This window comes from Myxozyma melibiosi (assembly GCF_037950935.1).
Source record: "Myxozyma melibiosi strain Phaff 52-87 chromosome Unknown BZA70scaffold_1, whole genome shotgun sequence".
Lineage (NCBI taxonomy): Eukaryota > Fungi > Ascomycota > Lipomycetes > Lipomycetales > Lipomycetaceae > Myxozyma > Myxozyma melibiosi.
In genome coordinates, this window is record NW_027042915.1 from 3,581,085 (window position 1) to 3,598,503 (window position 17,419).

Below are 17,419 nucleotides of genomic sequence, written 5' to 3' on the forward strand. Positions count from 1 at the left end.
CAGACCCTGAAGGTTTGCTCTGTTCCAGACAGAAGCTGATATCAGCAAGGGATTGTATGTGGCAGCCACATGGCAGCGTATGATCAAAACGGATGAGCTGAATAGAGTTATACGAGCCGTTTTATGGACAGAAAATAAAATACAGCCGCTATCATGACATGTCGATCGCGGTCTTGATATGGAGCGCGCGCGTTCGGGAGAAGAATGGATCGCGGCGTACGTACGCACCCGTCGACGAACAGAAACAGTCCGGCAAACAACAGCAGCAGCAGACCTTAAGAGACGATTCGGAAGACGGACCAAGGCCTGGCCGGCCACTGAGCGCGTGCAGATAGGATGATAAGCGCACGGTGGAGGACGATGTCGAGTTGCCTAAACGAGCGGTGAATGGAGCGCGGCGCGGATGAGCCGCAGAGTCAGACTTGGAGCGAGGAATGCGGTTCGACGGAAAATCAGCCAAAATCGGCCTTCCAAACTTGCAAACTATTCCGTTTTCCGCTTCTTCTTTATTTTTCCTGGTTCTGCCTTGGCTTTGGGTTTCTTCCTTTGGTTTAGAACATCTGGTCTCGCCGGCATTGTTTGCTTCCTTCCGTCGCGCTAGATCCGTCTTATATCTGGCCCTACCTGCAGTGCTCGTATCGTGCAGGCAGCAATGGTACTTATTCAACATCCCTCGCGAGCCTCAACTATGTGATTACTCTGCTAATGACCTGCTTCACTTTTTCCTAGAGCAAACAGTACTTTTCAACGGGCCAGACGACCGGCGGTATGTACTCATGAAGAGGCTGTCCGTCGGCTCACTCGCTTCTCACCTCCAGAATTACTAACGATACCCGTTCCCTTAGACCATCCCACTGACATCTTCGCGGTCGCTACCACCCCCGAATATGTGGTCACAGTCACCGGCGACTCAATCATCCGCATTTACGATGCTCTTAGTCCAGACCATCAGCTTGCTCGCCAGATCCACACCCCTCATCGCACCGGTATACATCACCTGTCGGTGAGCAAAGACGCTGATCTGATCTCTGCTGTCGGTTTCGATGGCTCAATATCACTTTGGACTCTGAGCGAGGGTAAAGAGAAATCCATTATCTCTGATAGTAAGTTACTGCCTTCCATTGTTCATACTTTGCACATGAGCTCATCCTGACTCTTTTGTGCTTCTAGCCGCGAAAACTTTCTGGGCCGTGGCTTTTTCCCCAGACGGCATATATCTCGCCGCCACCGCTATAGATGGAAATCTCACCGTATGGGACGTCCGAGGTGATGACCCCGAAGTGTGCGGTAATCTGGAAACAAAGGGCACACCAGGTCTTTGTATTGACTATGTGAGTTTTGTAGTCCTTCCAAAATTGCTACCTATGTTCCTGTACTGACTTGCGGTCTTTCTTAGTCAAATGATGGAAGATATATTGCTACAGGGCACGAGAATGGCGGTCTGTACATATTCGACACCGAAACATCACGGCTGTCATACTCTCTACTTGGTAAGCTCCTTTCTGATATAACGCGAATACTTCACAAGACTCACAACTCCAAGGCCACACGAGCGCTGTGCGAACAGTAGCATTCTCGCCGTTATCAAAACTTCTAGCAGCAGGCGGTGACTCAAATGTTGTCACGGTCTACAGCGTAAAGTCGAGTGAGATGGTGATGCTTTTGCCGGGACATACCAGGTGGATCATGTCACTAGACTGGAACTTTGAGGGAGAGTATCTTCTTACAGGGTGAGATTACTGTTCCTGACTTGAGATAATTCTTATGTTGAGACTAACTTCTTAATCAGCTCATTCGATAAATCTCTCAAAGTATGGTCTATCGATCAAAAAGAATGCGTGGCCACACTAACCGATGCCGTCGCCGCCGTATGGAACGTCAAATGGACCAAAACCGGCGGAACAGGACGATCACAGGGCTTTGTCAGTGTCGGTGCAGATAAAGCGCTGAGATGGTACAGAGAAGCTACTGGCGGTTGATCGTACTGGCGTTGTTTGCTATCTTTGCTATCTAAAAGTATTTTATGACTTATACGCTGAAATAAACAAAGTCGATCAATAATGGATATTCTTCGTAGAAATTCCTATGATAAATGCGCTCCTCGAAAAAAAGTAGTATCATGGCAAAATCTGTAGTCTGTCGGAGTCTTATCGAGCAGAGTTCGTGTTGGGACTTCACCGAGACCCTCTCTTCTCGCGACCCAAACTCTCATTAGACATCCTTATCGGCTCTCCAATCCACCCGTTCACTACAGTCACACATCAATTCTGTTAGCAGATACATAGTGACGACACACATCGATGGTAAAACTAGAGGTCACGCCGCTAATACGAGAGGCCATCGAGCTCTACAACGCGAAGCTCGGAGAGGACGAAGAGAAGAGAAAGATCGATCCCGCGGCTGCGTTTGTGACGCATAATTCGCTGGCTAGGATAGCTATTGAGCTCAATCAGGATGAGAAATACTCTCTCGGGAAACTTGTGTCTGGTTCGGGAGTGTATCTGCCACCGAAACCAGAAAAGAAAGTTGTATGTGCTGGCCTCTTGCCTCGTTGGTGCTGTTTGGTGAAGCTTGAAGTTCGGTCTCGCTGACGATATGATTATCCCCAGGACCCTGAATACGAAGCCCGGATGAATCGACTACGGATCAGTCTACAAGAACAAGAATACCAAAGCATGATCGCGTCCACGGTCCCCGAATTAGCAACCCCATTCTACGAATCCTTCAACACAAAGGAACTCAAGCACCAACTCTCAGTCATCATCAACATCCTCTTCTCCGTGATGTCGGTCGCGGTCGCAGTCTGGATGTGGGCAGGCGCGAACCACTCAACAGGACGAAGGCTGCTCTTGTCTATATTCTCGGGACTTATTGTGCTGATCGCTGAGGTGACGCTGTATATTGGATATCAGCAGCGCATGGAAGACGCGCGGAACGAAGAGAGAATGAAGAAGGAGATCAAGACGGTGATTAAGCATGAAGAGATTCTGCCCAGGTCTCTCACAGAGAAGAAAGAAGACTAGAGAAGGAGGTTTTGTATTTATTAATGTTTTAGATTGTAACTATATTTATTGCATAATCAACCATTATATCCCAATATCCGTAAACCGAAATCTGTTTTCTAAGTCTTATACGCAAGACACCAACAATCCTCCAGAAACTAGTCATACACATTATTCGTCACACCCATGCATACGTTATGCTGATCCCTCATGAGTCAGAGTACGGGTAGTTTGTAGACGAATGAAGAGCGTTCAGCTGCTGCTTTTGCTGTTTGGCAATGATGTTAGCTTCTGCAGCCCTATAGTTGTCTCCAAGACAGATGGTCATCTACTGCCACAAAGCACAAAAAAACACAGACATACATTTTCCACGAGCTGCTCGTTTTGCGCAATCGACTCCTTCAGCGCATTTGCGCGCTCCTTATAGTAGTTTAGTCGGTCCTCGATTTCGACCGCAGCCGGACTAGCATATTCGTCAGTACAAATACTCTTCACACAAACAAGTAATAACTCACTATATCTTTAGCAAACGTCCAAGCTCGGCACAAATCTCGTCTATATCCAAATCTGGATTCTCCTCCATTCGCTTTCGAAGCGGAGTAACCGCGCTAAGCTTTGTCTGATCTCTTCCGCCCGCCGCTGCGCCCGCATTAGACCCATGCCGAAGCATTACGCGCTTCTCGGTCCGGTCAACCATCAGTAGCTGTCGCTCATCGGCATCGACGTCACGAATGAGAGAGGTCACGTTCCCGCGCTGGAGCACTGCTGTCGTGAAGTTTTCAGGGCGGGAGAAGTCGAGCGAGGACAGCGAGTACGCAGACTCCGAGATGGAGTATATGATATTAGACAAAGATGTCATATTGATCCTTTGTTATGTGACCGTGGCCTTGTCGTCCCAGGGGCGGTGAATGTGTGAAGCAGTAGAAGAAGTGAGGAGTTCTCGACAGACGCGTACCTATGCTCTGCCTTGGGAGGTTCTTTGTTTACATTTCCAGAATAAAGTTCGCTATTCGTGCGTTCTCAGAAATACGTCAATGTGCTGACAAATACGTATCTGCGCTTTGAAACCTAAACTCCACTCCCATCCAGTCTACGTCGACGCTCGCTCGAACCCACACGGCTCACGCGAGATTGAGGACTTGTCCATCAGTTGAATCATTCGAATCCAGGCTGATTCATCCACCTGCCTTATCATATCAATAGTAAATTGGTGATCTCGCTTATTTATTGTTTGATATTGCTGTTATATATTGATCAACATAAATAATGGCTGCCGAGGATTCAAAAGATAAAGAACACAAGGAGGAGAAGATGGACATCGACGTTGCTGACAAGCCGGCCGAGAAGGAGAAGAGTCCCGAGGAGATCGCGGGATTAGTTCTTAATGGTATGTATTTGTATAGCTGGATTATGGACGGGATCGCGAGCTGTAGTGATGGATCCTCGACATGATTGAGGATTAGTGATTCGGGAAGGTACTGACAGTGATTCAAGATATCAAGCAGAACTTTGGATTTCTCGAGAAGGCTGCCAACAACTTTGAGCCTCGATTCTCTATGCGTGTTCTGCGCGGTCTTGGTGGACTTCGTCGCCGCTTGACTCCCGATATCATCGTCAGTGCTCTCGACGCTGCGTACTCGTCTCCAGATCACAAGTCGGCACAGTTGGTGCTCAAGTACCTCGAGCGAGAAGCCACCTCGTCGACCATGGATGTTGACGCCTCGGCGACTGTGCTTCCAGAAATTGACATATACATGTTGCTTTTGACGCAGGTCTATCTGTTAGATCAGGGAGATGCTGAGAAGCTGAATGCGTTTAGCGACGAAGCGATCGTTACCTTGCGTTCCTACAACCGACGAACGTTGGACGCGTTGGCGGCCAAGATGTGGTTTTACTATGCTCATGCAAAGGAGCTCAGCAACATGTTCACCGAGATCCGACCGTACGTATATTTGCTGTGCTATTCTCTCGACCGAATTCTTAGGCTAACGCTATTCTTTAGAATGCTCCTCGGAGTTCTTCGAACTGCTACTTTGCGCCACGACACGGAAACGCGCGCAATGATCATGACCCTTCTACTCCGCAACTACCTCAACACGCAGACGATTTCGCAGGCGCACCAGCTCGTTCTCAAGGGTGATTTCCCCGAGAACGCGGCTACGTCAGTGGTGGCCCGATACCTGTACTATGTTGGCCGGATCAACGCCATCCAGCTCAACTACAGTGCCGCCAACGAGAGCTTGATCGGTGCGATCCGCAAGGCGCCTCAGACCAAGTACGCGGCAGGATTTTTGCAGGCTGCGCAGAAGCTCAAGGTGATTATCGAGCTGTTGATGGGTGATATTCCGGAGCGGTCGCTGTTCCGCGAGCCGATGTACAAGAATGCGCTACTACCCTACATGGATCTCGTGCAAGCGGTCCGGATCGGTGACGTTCCCCAGTTTTCCCAGACGATTGAGAAGTACAGGGATGCGTTCAAGAAGGACGGCACGTACATGCTGATCCTGCGTCTGCGCCAGAACGTGATCAAGACTGGAATCCGCATGATGAATTTGTCGTACGCCAAGATCTCGCTCCGAGATATCTGCATCCGCCTTCACCTCGACTCTGAGGAGAGCGCGGAGTACATTGTGGCCAAGGCGATCCGCGACGGCGTTATAGAGGCTACGATCGACCACGAGAAAGGGTATATGCAGAGCAAGGAGATTCTGGATATCTACTCCACGCAGGAGCCGAACATTGCGTTCCACGAACGCATTAAGTTTTGCATTGCTCTGCACAACGAGAGCGTCAAGGCTATGCGCTACCCGATGAACCAGCACCGGGTCGAGCTCAAGAACGTCGAGGAGGCGCGCGAGAGAGAGAAAGAGTAGGTGCAGTGTCTAATTACATATTACTGTTTACAGGATGCTAACATATCGAACCAGGCTCGCTACCGAGATCCAGCAGGGCGACATCGAGGACGACGACGGGGACTTTGACGGCTTGTAAAGAAGATGCCCATTTACTTCACACTATTGCAATAGTAACATTATTCCTATTTCCACATCCAACTGTAGCAGCATAACCGTCGAAACACAGCGCACTTGAGTCGGCTGCCAGGAGCGGGCGAAGGAACGCCGTGGAATCGGCGGAATGCGAGAAAAGAGTCAAAGCCACGTGACACTTTGCGCCGGTCAACCGCCGTCGTCTTCTCGCGCTCTCCTCGTCTCATTCGCAGCTTTCTCTCTCCCCGCGATCATATCCACCGTCTCTTTTCCGTAACATCACATACATTCACCATATACCATGGCTTTAAAGCGCATCAGCAAAGAGTTATCAGATCTTGGCCGGTAAGTCTCTTCTTCTGCTGCCTGCAGTCAGCGGTCCCGCGCCCACGCTCCCTCCACCTCCTGTGCCTTTCCGCCGTATCGCTCCGATTCCTTGCCACCCTCCTTTCGACTGCCCATCACCATTCAAGCCGCCTCGAGCGCAGGCTGCATCTTGCATGGGCTAGCTCTTCATTGATGCGGTAGTTTGCTGTGGTTTCTGCACAAATGCCTATTCTCGGCTCATGGGCCGCAGTTGCTGTTGTAATCACAATCTGCGCGCGTGCTCCGCAGCCCTCGAGGTGGTGCCGATCTCAAGTCAGTAGGGGAGAGGTGGATCGGATGCGATGCACGATTGGACGGATTTGAGTGAAAATGAATTCGATGGCAAACTGGAGGCTGGGACGGTGATCGCTTTCGCGTGCTCGTGGAGGACTACGTGTACTGACGTATTCTGATTCTAGGGACCCGCCCTCTTCGTGCTCTGCCGGTCCGATTGGTGAGGATCTGGTAAGTCTCTCACTTTATTATTCAATTTTATATATATAGATTGCTAACGCTGTCCATTAGTTCCACTGGCAAGCTACTATCATGGGCCCCAGTGACTCGCCCTACAGTGGCGGTGTCTTCTTCCTCTCCATCCATTTCCCTACAGACTACCCTTTCAAGCCCCCCAAAGTGAGTGCCAGAAATGATTTGCTTGCTACGTAAACACCAGTGCCCCGTCTGTATTGCCGCAATGTTCAGATTCTCGTTCTTCGTTTAATTGGCTACATTCCGAGGGCGCTGGCGCTAGACACCCATCTATTTATCAAATCACTAACATCCATACAGGTGAGCTTCACAACCCGCATCTACCACCCCAACATCAACGGAAATGGTAGCATTTGCCTTGACATCCTAAAGGATCAGTGGTCGCCAGCGCTCACCATATCGAAGGTCCTGCTATCGATCTGCTCGATGCTGACCGACCCCAACCCCGACGATCCGCTAGTGCCTGAAATCGCGCATGTGTACAAAACCGACAGAGCCAAGTACGAGGCTACGGCTAGAGAATGGACTCGGAAGTACGCTGTTTAGTATAATGCCTTAATTTCATGTCACAATGGTTTTGTTTTTTTGCTTCACCTGCGCGGTAGCGTCTGCGTGCCTAGGCTACATTAGTCGATTCTTTATATAGAAGTTCCTTATATGTACTGAATCATCAATAATGGATCAATGAAACATTTAAACTGTTTTTTGTTGTAGGCCGCACTGTTTATCGTATTTATCTTCGGACTTTTCTGTAGTTTTTCTCCATCTTACCACCATTTACTTTCGTATATATTCGTATGTATTCTTTCTTTGAACTAATTTCCCTCTAGCTATCATTGCCAAATCATAAATGTAAACCGCAATTGTAAACCTCAAGCAAGTAGATACAGCAAAATCGTATGCTAGCGAGAAAAAATATAAACCCATCTAAGCAACTGTGCTATCTAAGGCGCTCTGAACCGATCGAGATGCGACTGAAACGAGAAGCTCGCAGTAGCCTTTTGTTCGCTTCCGGCACCGGCAGTTGAATTCATTGTCATCGACTTGCTTTCCTGCCCCGAGCTGCTTCTCCTCTCGCTCGGACTCGAAATGTAGCGATCTAAAGAAGCCGTACGCGACGGCGTCGACAGACGACCGATCCCCTTGCTGTTGAACGTTGGTCTGCGGATTGCCAGGCCCGAGAAGGATTGTTTGCCAGATCGATGGAGGGCCGGTGTCTTTATGAATCTCCCCATGGGCGTGGTGGCGCGCGGTGTGGTGATTCCGGATGGCGGGGTGTTTTGAGAAAGTGCAGGAGAGGCGGAAAATTGCTCAAATCGGTTTCTTATGGGGAGGGGAGTGACTGAGGCCGTGACTGGCGTGGACGCAAAGGAGGAAGGTGGAGTGGGTAGACCAGTAATGCAAGCTGTAGACATCGGGCGAGAAGACTGAGGTGTCTTGGCTTCAGAAGTTGGTTTCGGCCGCGCACATGTGCTTGTAAATGATACCCGATTTACAGAAGAGATCTCGGTTCTGGATTTCGACGTGATCGAGTGTGTCAGTTCAAAGGCCGCAAAGCGGGACTGCGGTGTTTCCGGCGTGCAGTCTTCTGCTGCCTGTGACGAGGCGTCAGAGTCGACTATCGTAGCTTCTCTCTGCACCTCATGCACCTCCGTCGAGCTTACTGTTTTGGCCATAAACTCTTTCGTAGTTCTGCCTTCTCTGGCCACATCTTTGGTCTTTTCCTGGCTCCCGCTCTCTCTCGGCGGGCCGTACTCAATCTCACTAAAGGCCTCCGCGATTGTTTCAGCGCTGACCTCATGATCATAATTAGAGCTTGAATACCACGCCCGAGGCGAACTCAAGCTTTTCGTCGCAGACGCAAAATACTGACTGCTAACCACGACCCGAGCAGATCGGTTTTCGTCGCCTTTGCCGGAACTGGGAGGTGAGAGTGCGCGCACCCGCTTCGCAACCGTGGTATCTGTGTTGGTGCGTTCGAATGGGAGGCTGTGCTTCGAGGATTTTGCTGGGGATTTTGACGGGGAGCTTTTGCGGGCGGCTGCTTCTGTGTTTGTGATATCTTGAAGTTTGGAGCGTTTACTGGGGCTCGTGCCTGTTGGGTCTTAGCAAGCGCGATGAGTAGACAGAAGGATAGAAGGGATAGAAGGGGTAGAACTTACGGATATACTGTGTGATTTTGGCGCCTGGCAAGCGGTCTGCTGAGGGGCGAGTCTTCCCTGGTGAACCGATATCGGGGATAGGCTTGTGAGTGGACGGGTCAATCAGCCCACGCGCGATTCCCTTGGCTAGATCATCCTCTACTGGTCTATGATGGTCAAACGTTAGTATAAAATGACATCTCGGACTATAGCTGTTAAATGAGGACGACATACGGGCCAACTGCATGGTCAAGCTCAGCAGGCAGTTCATAGCCAACTGGTTTTGTCCACATGACAACTTTCTCCTCAATCGGATCGTAAACACGCTGATGCTTGAATGTTATATCTGCGCGCTCAAACTCGCTGCGGAAGCCCATCGGGATATTAATCTTCCCGTCCAAAGCCATGAACTGCATGGCACGCTCCGCGTTTTTGTATCTTTTGAGATACATGTGAGACTTTTTGAGTCCGACGTTGGGTATTCCGGGGGTATAATCACATCCTGAAAGGATGGCCATATGTCGAAATAGCGTATCGTCAAACGACGACAGGTCGAGATCTTTGCACTCTCCAAGCTTTGACCGCTTTATAGCGATACAATCGCCGTATTCGTTCAGCTTTGTCAAAAGACAGCGAACTCCAAAGACCAGGAGGTCAGAGTCCTCAGAGACCACGGCGGATATGATGTTCTTTTTCTCTAGATAGGCGAGTTGCGCGTCGGCTTCGTAAGGTGCTACCACATAGGGGATGCTTTCTTTCTCCAGGGACTATGATATACTATTAGCTCCAGTAGAAGTAGAGGCGATTAGCAAATAGCAGCTTACTCTGATGAATAGAGACGCCATTGTGGGTGTGATGTCTATCGCTTTCTGACAACACTGATAGGCCTCAGACGAGCGCCCTGCACGAAACAGCTTCATAACCTCTTGTCTAGCCTCGTCACGCGATCTAAGATAATCAGTCAAATGTTAATGACCTCTGCCTAGTAATCCTGGAGCAAACACTTACTTCTTCCGCTCAATCTCTGTGTGTCGCTTGCTTGGGAGATTGGCACCATCGAAGACAAGGTACGGCTTCACGCCATAATGCTGTAACATATGCACGCGGTGCATTGCATAATCCACATATCTACACAGGAGTCAGAAACGGTACAAGTACGGCACAGCTACTCAGCAGCGAGCTTACTTGCGTGTAGGCCTTCCGAGCGCGAGGTCAACCGCGCACGCAATGGCGCCTCGATGAAGCCAGACGTAGCCATCGACTCCAACAACTTGGCCCGCAAATTCCTTGATATGCGTAGGCTGCTGAATCGACTTCAGCAACGGAAGCAGTCCTGTGGAGACGTGGTTAGCTGCCTGGAACTGTGCTAGATGTGACAAACGCCCGCAGTACCTGAAATTCCCATCGCGATGACCCTATTGTTTACAGAACAAGCGCACGGTCACGTATCTGGCGATGAAGAGCGCAGTACGCCAGCAACTAGCGCGTGTAGAGGGGAAATAGGAGGCAAATACAGGATGAAAGGTGCGAGAGACTAAAACCAAAGATCTTTGCAAGTCCGAAGGAAGCTGCCGTTTCTTCCTGCTGCGGTTGTTCTTCCTCCGCGCGTGCTGTTCGCGTGTGCGACGCTCACATTTCTGGGTCCGAGACACCGGCGCCGCACGGATAAAGTTTAAATGCCCGAAAAAAAACTCCCAACTGCGACCGACATGAAATTATTTCACAGCACTGCAGCAACTTGCAACAGTTTGTGAGTTTGAGATAGAGATGCCTATTGCAAAGTCGTTAAAGAAGGTCGAGCAGAAGCTGAAGGCGGGAAGCGGCGTGCATCCTAAAGCTCGGAAGTTCCAGCAGCTGAATCGTGCTACTTTGCGAGAGAGGAAGGTCACCAAGCAGAAGATGGAGCGCAGTTCGGTTCGTGATGTGCAAGGTAGGGAGTGTTAGTGTCAGTGCGATATGCGAGCGGTTTGCTGACATTTAATAGTTTTGAGATTCAGGTTCCTGAGAAGCTGCGTCGACCGGGAAGAGAACAAAGACAAGACTGCCTTCACTGAGGAAGAGATCAAGTCCATGATCCAAGAGTGAGTCTCCATGTATGCTTGTGTTGTCTGCAAAGAGCAATGCTAACAATGTGCTGAAGGTTCATAAGCCGTGATGATGCTGAAATCCAGCAGCTGCAGGCCAGCCGAAGACCAGGCAGACCGTCGTCCAGCCGTCAAGACGCACTGCAAACTCGACGCGAGTTCGAGATGGAGGAGTTCAAAACTGGATTCTGTAAGTCTACCTCCAAGTGATCTTGTGAGTGATGGATGCTAATACTTGGTAATAAAATAGATGTACCGAACTTGTTGGACAAGAATATAGTAAAGGCTTTTAGAGATTGGAACGAAGAGTGGAACGGAATGGGACTGCTGAAATTTGTTCGGATAGCAAAGGAAGGAGGCCTGCAAGTTGCCGAGGCCAAAGACGGAAGTTCTATGGAAATGTAGCTGCATTGTTGAATTTTTTCGTTTTGTTTTGTGTACGATATAGATATAGTACGAGAGATTGTCAATGAGAAGTGGAGTTTTCACTGCAATCTGTATCATGCCAACGAGCTACCAGGTACGGTACCTGAGTAAGTTTCCACGGTCACTACAGCTATACTGAATCTATGGGCCCTGATGCCTTCAAAACAGCACGAAATCGTGTTTAAAAGAAAGGTCGAGTAAGTCTGCTGCTCCAGATCTTGAATTCGACGTATTCCCAAAAGTCGAAGTGTAATAATAATAAGCCTTCTGGAAATCGAGATCCAGAGCAACGTGGACTTCTATCACAGCACCGTTTCCTGTTCGCTCATTTTCTATACAATTCAGTTCCTGCCTCTACACAATGTTCAGAAGATCAAGAATAAGAAGACCTTCAATATTTTCCAACTGCAAGCCCCCTAAAATATAGAGCCGCTAGCCAGTTGGCGCTCGGTCGGCATAAACTACGAAAATGTGTGGATCTATGCCACATCCGCTTAGCCGCAGGCACATTCTAAACGACCTCTCCTGTCACCACTTTCTTCCTCACCAGGCCTCCTTAGCTCCACTCCAGGTTTTTCCATCTCGGACTCTTTCGCAACAGCCATGGAATCCTTATATATGGGCATGCGTTTGTTTGGGCGCGCTTGCGTCACATGCAACGACACAAATCCTTCGTGCCCGACTTGTGATGACAACGAGCAGTGCCAGTTAACTCTACAGACGTGTTCCAGCTGCGCGGCAACTTACTGCGTCTCCCTGGACAGTTCGAGCTCGAGCGCTTCTGCCTCCGCCAGCGCGGCAGCTACTTCTGCTGCTGCGGCAGGTCACTTTTCTCATTCGACAAATACGGGTGCGATCGCGGGTGGTGTGGTTGGTGGTTTGGCTTTCGTCGCTATAGTCCTCGTCGCGCTCTTCCTTTTCTATCGCAGGAAGAGAAGTCGCGCTACCGTGGCTCGGCTCTCGAACTCGTTCGGCGGCGATGATGAGAAGCCCGACCGGGTATCGTCTGTCCTATCGAGCCCAAGAAATGACGTCTATAATATCGCCGATGACGCCCAATCAACACATACCGTTCACTCCGTCGCCGACTCGACCATCACCCGTGCATCAAACATCATCCCCATCGCGTACATTCCCGGCGTCATCAACCGGTCGAATCCGAGCTCTCCTTCATATGTTCCCCCAATTCCCGAGATGCCGATCGAGCACGCGGGCGCGTCTTCAGGAGCCCCATCAATGCAACAACAGCAGAGCGACTACAGCGCTTTCGCCCAGCAGCAGCAACAACCGTATACCGATGCGCAAGACCCAGTTTACATGAACCCAGCCGCACCATACTACACATCTAGCGAGAACAGGGGCATGTCGGTCTACTCGGGCGCGACATATGACAGTCAAGAGGACCAGAGCATACGAGAGTCAATCGGCATCAGAGATTCGTTGGCTACTTCGAATTTCCGTTCGACGGTCTTCAATCCTGCTACTATGACTGCTATCAGAGCCAAGCCAAACTTGATTGAACGCAAGCAGTCGTAATGCCTCTTCAAATCGCTTGGAATGCTCCTGTTCACCTGTTATGTTTTGCTCCGCTACCCTTTCTCTTGAAGCTTTGCCGGTGTTTGTATGTTTTCGTTCATGTATTTTTTTACATCTAGCTTGTTTTTGGAGTATTTAGATTTTTTGTCACGAAATGTCGCTGTTAAATGATAACGAGTTGCGGTCTGGTTTTTGGTATTTCTAGTTTGTTTGTTCTGCTTCGTCTTTCATGCTTTGAGCGTTTCTTCGCGTCTTTCTGATTGCCTTTTTTGATGCTTTTGTTTGCACAGTTATTGTCCTGTATTATAGACCTGAACGATATTAGATACTTCATGCTCAATAATGTAGTTCTTCGTTACTTATGCAACCTTCTGGACCGTGGCACGAGCACCTTGGTGCTGACATTTAAGCTCAGATTGACATGAACGCCACGCATCGCGGTAAATTTTCAGGCGACCGCACCTGGACTCTCATTGTCTGCAGAAGTACTAGGCTTGCATCCAAGAACAGGGGAGATCCGTATCCGCAGTAATATAGATCTGTTGTTGGGTTATCAGGTCTTGGAATATATTTGGTAGGTTTGTTATATGGGTTCTCCTTGCTGCGTTTTATGCGCTTGAGTACCGAAGTACTGATTGTGATTCAAAACTTATAGACTCGACTACCAACGGCTAAATTCGAGCTAGAATCCAGTGATAGACTAGTATTGTTGAAGAGGAGCACTCATCTTGACATACACCAGTTTTCTCTTGATTTGGTCCATCTGCAGCTGAATTGGCAATAGTCCGAATTTTTTGATTTGGTCTTCACACCTATTCAACTCCAGTGTTATTCCGACCACCGCGCTTGATTTCGATCCGGCCCTGTCAATACAATATACATTGGATTCCAGTGCAGATCACTCTACACCACCCTCTCAGCAATCCCCTTTGATCTTCCGAAACAATGTTTTCCCGCGTCTCAAGACGGTCACCGCCACGCCTCAGCAGGCACCGCCTCGTCGCGGAGTCTACAGCCCTAACCTTCTACATTCGCTCGCGAAACCTGCCGATTCAATCCCTCGGAGACGCGAAGCGGTCATTCGGCTCGAGCTCTACTAGTAGGAGTTCTGGCGTTTCATCTGCTGCCGCTGTTGCAGACGAATATGTGGAGTCTGGCGAGATTATCGACGGAAAGTCTCTTGCAAAGTATGTCGGATCTAGATCCCTGACTCACCGCGCGGCTCAGTCGCCTAATCCCTGAATTTCCTGATGCTAACAGTTCTGCCTTTACAGATCGATCCGCGAATCAATTAATGAAGAGATCAGCTCGATTCAGGCGACCAATCCACAGTTCAAGCCCTCGCTTACTATCATTCAAGTGGGCGGGCGTCCGGATTCTAGCACCTATGTGCGCATGAAACTGAAGGCTGCTGAAGAGGTATGTCGAAACTTATATGTCAATTGAATACAGATATTATTATGATGCTAACACCAAGTCATAGGCTAATATTGTCTGCACCTTGAAAAAATTCCCCGAGGATATCACTGAGGCTGAGGTATGAATCCGCATTCGCTTAATACTAAAGTGCGGGCAAATCTAAACTGTCTTCATAGCTGCTCTCTGAGATCTCTGATCTCAACAACGATCCATCCGTGCACGGTGTGCTCGTCCAACTTCCCGTTCCTCGGCATATCTCTGAGATTGCGGTTACCAACGCCGTCGCTCCAGAGAAAGATGTCGATGGATTTGGTCCTCTGAACGCAGGTGAACTGGCCAAACGAGGTGGCTCACCTCTCTTTGTCCCCTGCACTCCGAAGGGTGTCATGGTTCTGCTGCAGAACGCTGGTGTCGAGCTTTCTGGTAAGCGAGTTGTTGTCCTGGGCCGTAGCGACATTGTCGGAAGTCCGGTTGCCTCGCTTCTGCGCAACGCAGACGCGACGGTCACTGTCTGCCATTCTCGTACCAAGAACATCGAGAGCTACGTCAAGGAGGCAGACGTCATTGTCTCTGCTATTGGTCAAGCCCAGTTTGTTAAAGGAGAATGGATCAAGCCTGGTGCCGTAGTCATCGACGTCGGGACAAATTTTATTCCTGATTCATCGCGAAAGTCGGGTCAGCGCCTCGTCGGAGACGTTGATTATGCTTCCGCCTCAAAAGTTGCGTCAAAGATCACGCCGGTGCCTGGTGGTGTTGGGCCAATGACTGTTGCTATGCTTCTTCAGAACGTTGTTGACTCTGCAAAGCGCTTCTATGAGCAACAGGCACAGCGACATATCACCCCACTACCACTGAAAGTTCTTGAAAAAGTCCCCAGTGACTTTGAGATCTCTCGTAGCCAAAAGCCTAAGAACGTTCGTGATCTTGCAAAGGAGATTGGCATCACCGACAACGAGCTCGAGAGCTACGGATCGTACAAGGCTAAAGTTCAGCTCTCTGTTCTTGACCGCCTGAAGCACCGCAAGAACGGCAAGTACATTCTCGTCACGGGTATCACTCCTACTCCTCTTGGAGAAGGTAAGTCCACTACCACTGTAGGCTTGGTCCAGGCTCTTGGTGCGCATCTCGGAAAGATTGCGTTTGCCAACGTTCGCCAGCCTTCAATGGGTCCTACCTTTGGTATCAAGGGTGGTGCCGCTGGCGGCGGTTACGCGCAAGTTATTCCCATGGACGAATTCAACATGCATTTAACCGGCGATATTCACGCGATTGGTGCTGCCACAAATTTATTGGCGGCTGCTATCGACACACGCATGTTCCACGAGCGGTCTCAGAAGGACGCTGCGCTCTACAAGCGTCTTGTTCCTGCTAAGCAGGGAGTCCGCAAGTTTTCTCCTGTGATGCTCCGTCGTCTCGAGAAACTCGGAATCAACAAGACCAACCCTGATGATCTCACTCCTGAGGAAGTCTCAAAGTTCGTCCGTCTTGACATCGACCCTGAGACTATCACCTGGCGTCGTGTGGTCGATTGCAACGACCGTCATCTTCGTGGAATCACCATCGGCCAGGGTCCCGCTGAAAAGGGCCACACTCGCGAGACTGGTTTTGATATTACTGTCGCGAGCGAGTGCATGGCAGTTTTGGCGCTTTCAAGCTCGCTGTCGGATATGCGCGAGCGTCTTGGACGGATGGTGGTCGCCTCGTCAAAGTCCGGTGAACCTATCACCTGCGACGATATAGGTGCTGGAGGTGCGCTCACTGCGTTGATGAAGGATGCTATTAAGCCTACGTTGATGCAGACTCTCGAGGGTACTCCTGTGTTTGTTCACGCTGGTCCTTTTGCCAACATCTCGATCGGCGCGAACTCGGTTTTGGCAGACAAGATCGCGTTGAAGCTTGCTGGTACTGAACCCGGCGAAAACGAGGCTGAGAAGACCGGATATGTTGTCACTGAAGCTGGTTTCGATTTCACGATGGGTGGTGAGCGATTCTTCAACATCAAGTGCCGTTCGAGTGGCTTGGTTCCCGATGTGGTCGTCATTGTCGCAACCGTTCGTGCTCTGAAGCTCCACGGCGGTGGTCCTAACGTTACTCCCGGAGTTGCTCTCCCTGAAGTGTACCGTCAGGAGAACGTCGAGCTTCTCCGTAACGGCTGCGCCAATCTCGGCAAGCAGATCGAGAACGCAAAGCAGTACGGCCTGCCTGTCGTTGTTGCTATCAACCAGTTTGAAACCGACACACCTGCCGAGGTCGAGTGTATCCGCGAAGCAGCTATTGCCGCGGGTGCCGACGACGCGATTGTCTCTAACCATTGGGCCGAGGGCGGAAAGGGCTCGATTGCGCTCGCAGAGGGCGTCGTCGCCGCTGCGAACAAGTCCGACAGCAACAACTTCGAATTGTTGTACGATCTCAACTCCTCGGTCGAGGAGAAGCTCAACGCGATCGCGAAGAAGATGTATGGTGCCGACAAAGTCGAGCTCAGCGATCTCGCGCGCGAGAAAATCGAAACTTACACCCGCCAGGGCTTTGGCAACCTGCCGATCTGCGTCGCCAAGACGCAGTACAGTCTGTCGCACGATCCCGCGCTCAAGGGCGTTCCTTCAAACTTCACCGTGCCGATTCGTGATGTGCGCGCATCTGTGGGCGCGGGGTACTTGTACGCGCTTGCGGCGGAGATTCAGACGATTCCGGGATTGCCTACGCACTGTGGGTTCATGGACGTCGAGGTCTCTGAGGACGGGAATATTGAGGGTTTGTTCTAAGACGGCGGTGCTGCATGAACTTGTTCTAGAGATATAGATATGTAGTCCGTATATAGGGCTGCTATAAAGATTTGCTTTGCAAGTCGCTAAAAGTTCTTGATTTTATTTCTGTTTTCGTGTTTTGGTACCGGTCTGATATAGTCAAAATAAATAAGCATAGGTTATAGTTATAAATTCACTGTAGAGATCATTCATTCTCTCTCGCTG

General features: G+C 49.9%; 9 protein-coding genes across 9 annotated transcripts; 7 read left to right on the top strand and 2 right to left on the bottom strand.

Annotated features, from left to right (window-relative positions):
* The first annotated feature begins 463 nt into the window (after nucleotides 1-463).
* BZA70DRAFT_273818 (WD40 repeat protein) lies at nucleotides 464-2,133 on the top strand. The gene is made up of 7 exons (XM_064911897.1): nucleotides 464-655; nucleotides 730-766; nucleotides 846-1,103; nucleotides 1,171-1,331; nucleotides 1,397-1,490; nucleotides 1,544-1,730; nucleotides 1,790-2,133. The coding sequence occupies exons 1-7, from the start codon at nucleotides 653-655 to the stop codon at nucleotides 1,977-1,979; spliced, it is 930 nt and encodes a 309-aa protein (XP_064771508.1). The 5' UTR covers nucleotides 464-652; the 3' UTR covers nucleotides 1,980-2,133.
* BZA70DRAFT_273820 (endoplasmic reticulum-based factor for assembly of V-ATPase-domain-containing protein) lies at nucleotides 2,134-3,033 on the top strand. Its single transcript, XM_064911898.1, has 2 exons — nucleotides 2,134-2,528; nucleotides 2,610-3,033. The coding sequence occupies exons 1-2, from the start codon at nucleotides 2,301-2,303 to the stop codon at nucleotides 3,021-3,023; spliced, it is 642 nt and encodes a 213-aa protein (XP_064771509.1). The 5' UTR covers nucleotides 2,134-2,300; the 3' UTR covers nucleotides 3,024-3,033.
* BZA70DRAFT_273821 (uncharacterized protein) lies at nucleotides 3,034-3,957 on the bottom strand. The gene is made up of 3 exons (XM_064911899.1): nucleotides 3,518-3,957; nucleotides 3,366-3,465; nucleotides 3,034-3,270 (listed from the first exon to the last, which is right to left on the bottom strand). Exons 1-3 carry the CDS (start codon nucleotides 3,859-3,861, stop codon nucleotides 3,211-3,213), a joined length of 504 nt encoding a protein of 167 aa, XP_064771510.1. The 5' UTR covers nucleotides 3,862-3,957; the 3' UTR covers nucleotides 3,034-3,210.
* A 91-nt stretch (nucleotides 3,958-4,048) lies between these two features.
* BZA70DRAFT_273823 (proteasome regulatory particle subunit) lies at nucleotides 4,049-6,185 on the top strand. The gene is made up of 4 exons (XM_064911900.1): nucleotides 4,049-4,389; nucleotides 4,497-4,944; nucleotides 5,005-5,871; nucleotides 5,930-6,185. The coding sequence occupies exons 1-4, from the start codon at nucleotides 4,269-4,271 to the stop codon at nucleotides 5,991-5,993; spliced, it is 1,500 nt and encodes a 499-aa protein (XP_064771511.1). The 5' UTR covers nucleotides 4,049-4,268; the 3' UTR covers nucleotides 5,994-6,185.
* On the top strand, nucleotides 6,084-7,589 carry BZA70DRAFT_51517 (ubiquitin-conjugating enzyme E2-16 kDa). The gene is made up of 4 exons (XM_064915168.1): nucleotides 6,084-6,334; nucleotides 6,775-6,820; nucleotides 6,881-6,988; nucleotides 7,145-7,589. Exons 1-4 carry the CDS (start codon nucleotides 6,291-6,293, stop codon nucleotides 7,388-7,390), a joined length of 444 nt encoding a protein of 147 aa, XP_064771512.1. The 5' UTR covers nucleotides 6,084-6,290; the 3' UTR covers nucleotides 7,391-7,589.
* A 1,611-nt stretch (nucleotides 7,590-9,200) lies between these two features.
* BZA70DRAFT_234928 (PIN domain-like protein) lies at nucleotides 9,201-10,322 on the bottom strand (the record flags this gene model as incomplete). Its single annotated transcript, XM_064910319.1, has 4 exons — nucleotides 9,201-9,752; nucleotides 9,810-9,933; nucleotides 9,994-10,113; nucleotides 10,171-10,322. Coding segments are annotated over 4 exons (948 nt in total), but the record flags the coding sequence as incomplete, so codon positions are not given.
* Nucleotides 10,323-10,712: 390 nt separating this feature from the next.
* On the top strand, nucleotides 10,713-11,604 carry BZA70DRAFT_273844 (translation machinery-associated protein 16). The gene is made up of 4 exons (XM_064911901.1): nucleotides 10,713-10,915; nucleotides 10,970-11,066; nucleotides 11,126-11,259; nucleotides 11,320-11,604. The coding sequence occupies exons 1-4, from the start codon at nucleotides 10,753-10,755 to the stop codon at nucleotides 11,472-11,474; spliced, it is 549 nt and encodes a 182-aa protein (XP_064771514.1). The 5' UTR covers nucleotides 10,713-10,752; the 3' UTR covers nucleotides 11,475-11,604.
* On the top strand, nucleotides 11,605-13,379 carry BZA70DRAFT_273845 (uncharacterized protein). The gene has a single exon (XM_064911902.1). It carries the CDS (start codon nucleotides 12,099-12,101, stop codon nucleotides 13,029-13,031), a length of 933 nt encoding a protein of 310 aa, XP_064771515.1. The 5' UTR covers nucleotides 11,605-12,098; the 3' UTR covers nucleotides 13,032-13,379.
* Nucleotides 13,380-13,896: 517 nt separating this feature from the next.
* On the top strand, nucleotides 13,897-17,411 carry BZA70DRAFT_51738 (formate--tetrahydrofolate ligase-domain-containing protein). The gene is made up of 4 exons (XM_064915170.1): nucleotides 13,897-14,218; nucleotides 14,306-14,450; nucleotides 14,515-14,568; nucleotides 14,627-17,411. Exons 1-4 carry the CDS (start codon nucleotides 13,977-13,979, stop codon nucleotides 17,210-17,212), a joined length of 3,027 nt encoding a protein of 1,008 aa, XP_064771516.1. The 5' UTR covers nucleotides 13,897-13,976; the 3' UTR covers nucleotides 17,213-17,411.
* Nucleotides 17,412-17,419: the final 8 nt, after the last annotated feature.

Excerpts from the sequence above, each read along its gene's own strand:
- BZA70DRAFT_273823 (XM_064911900.1), top strand. The coding sequence starts at position 4,269 with ATGGCTGCCGAGGATTCAAAAGATAAAGAACACAAGGAGGAGAAGATG. Across the intron at positions 4,945-5,004 it reads ATGTTCACCGAGATCCGACC|AATGCTCCTCGGAGTTCTTC; the intron begins GTACGTATATTT and ends GCTATTCTTTAG. Across the intron at positions 5,872-5,929 it reads GCGCGCGAGAGAGAGAAAGA|GCTCGCTACCGAGATCCAGC; the intron begins GTAGGTGCAGTG and ends ATATCGAACCAG.
- BZA70DRAFT_273818 (XM_064911897.1), top strand. Across the intron at positions 1,332-1,396 it reads CAGGTCTTTGTATTGACTAT|TCAAATGATGGAAGATATAT; the intron begins GTGAGTTTTGTA and ends GGTCTTTCTTAG. Across the intron at positions 1,491-1,543 it reads GCTGTCATACTCTCTACTTG|GCCACACGAGCGCTGTGCGA; the intron begins GTAAGCTCCTTT and ends CACAACTCCAAG.
- BZA70DRAFT_273844 (XM_064911901.1), top strand. The coding sequence starts at position 10,753 with ATGCCTATTGCAAAGTCGTTAAAGAAGGTCGAGCAGAAGCTGAAGGCG. Across the intron at positions 10,916-10,969 it reads TTCGGTTCGTGATGTGCAAG|TTTTGAGATTCAGGTTCCTG; the intron begins GTAGGGAGTGTT and ends GACATTTAATAG. Across the intron at positions 11,260-11,319 it reads GGAGTTCAAAACTGGATTCT|ATGTACCGAACTTGTTGGAC; the intron begins GTAAGTCTACCT and ends GTAATAAAATAG.
- BZA70DRAFT_51738 (XM_064915170.1), top strand. The coding sequence starts at position 13,977 with ATGTTTTCCCGCGTCTCAAGACGGTCACCGCCACGCCTCAGCAGGCAC. Across the intron at positions 14,219-14,305 it reads GACGGAAAGTCTCTTGCAAA|ATCGATCCGCGAATCAATTA; the intron begins GTATGTCGGATC and ends CTGCCTTTACAG. Across the intron at positions 14,569-14,626 it reads AGGATATCACTGAGGCTGAG|CTGCTCTCTGAGATCTCTGA; the intron begins GTATGAATCCGC and ends CTGTCTTCATAG.
- BZA70DRAFT_273820 (XM_064911898.1), top strand. The coding sequence starts at position 2,301 with ATGGTAAAACTAGAGGTCACGCCGCTAATACGAGAGGCCATCGAGCTC. Across the intron at positions 2,529-2,609 it reads CGAAACCAGAAAAGAAAGTT|GACCCTGAATACGAAGCCCG; the intron begins GTATGTGCTGGC and ends GATTATCCCCAG.
- BZA70DRAFT_51517 (XM_064915168.1), top strand. The coding sequence starts at position 6,291 with ATGGCTTTAAAGCGCATCAGCAAAGAGTTATCAGATCTTGGCCG. Across the intron at positions 6,821-6,880 it reads GTCCGATTGGTGAGGATCTG|TTCCACTGGCAAGCTACTAT; the intron begins GTAAGTCTCTCA and ends GCTGTCCATTAG. Across the intron at positions 6,989-7,144 it reads ACCCTTTCAAGCCCCCCAAA|GTGAGCTTCACAACCCGCAT; the intron begins GTGAGTGCCAGA and ends ACATCCATACAG.
- BZA70DRAFT_273845 (XM_064911902.1), top strand. The coding sequence starts at position 12,099 with ATGGAATCCTTATATATGGGCATGCGTTTGTTTGGGCGCGCTTGCGTC.
- BZA70DRAFT_273821 (XM_064911899.1), bottom strand. The coding sequence starts at position 3,861 with ATGACATCTTTGTCTAATATCATATACTCCATCTCGGAGTCTGCGTAC. Across the intron at positions 3,466-3,517 it reads GGACGTTTGCTAAAGATATA|TCCGGCTGCGGTCGAAATCG; the intron begins GTGAGTTATTAC and ends CGAATATGCTAG. Across the intron at positions 3,271-3,365 it reads ACGAGCAGCTCGTGGAAAAT|CAAAAGCAGCAGCTGAACGC; the intron begins GTATGTCTGTGT and ends ATTGCCAAACAG.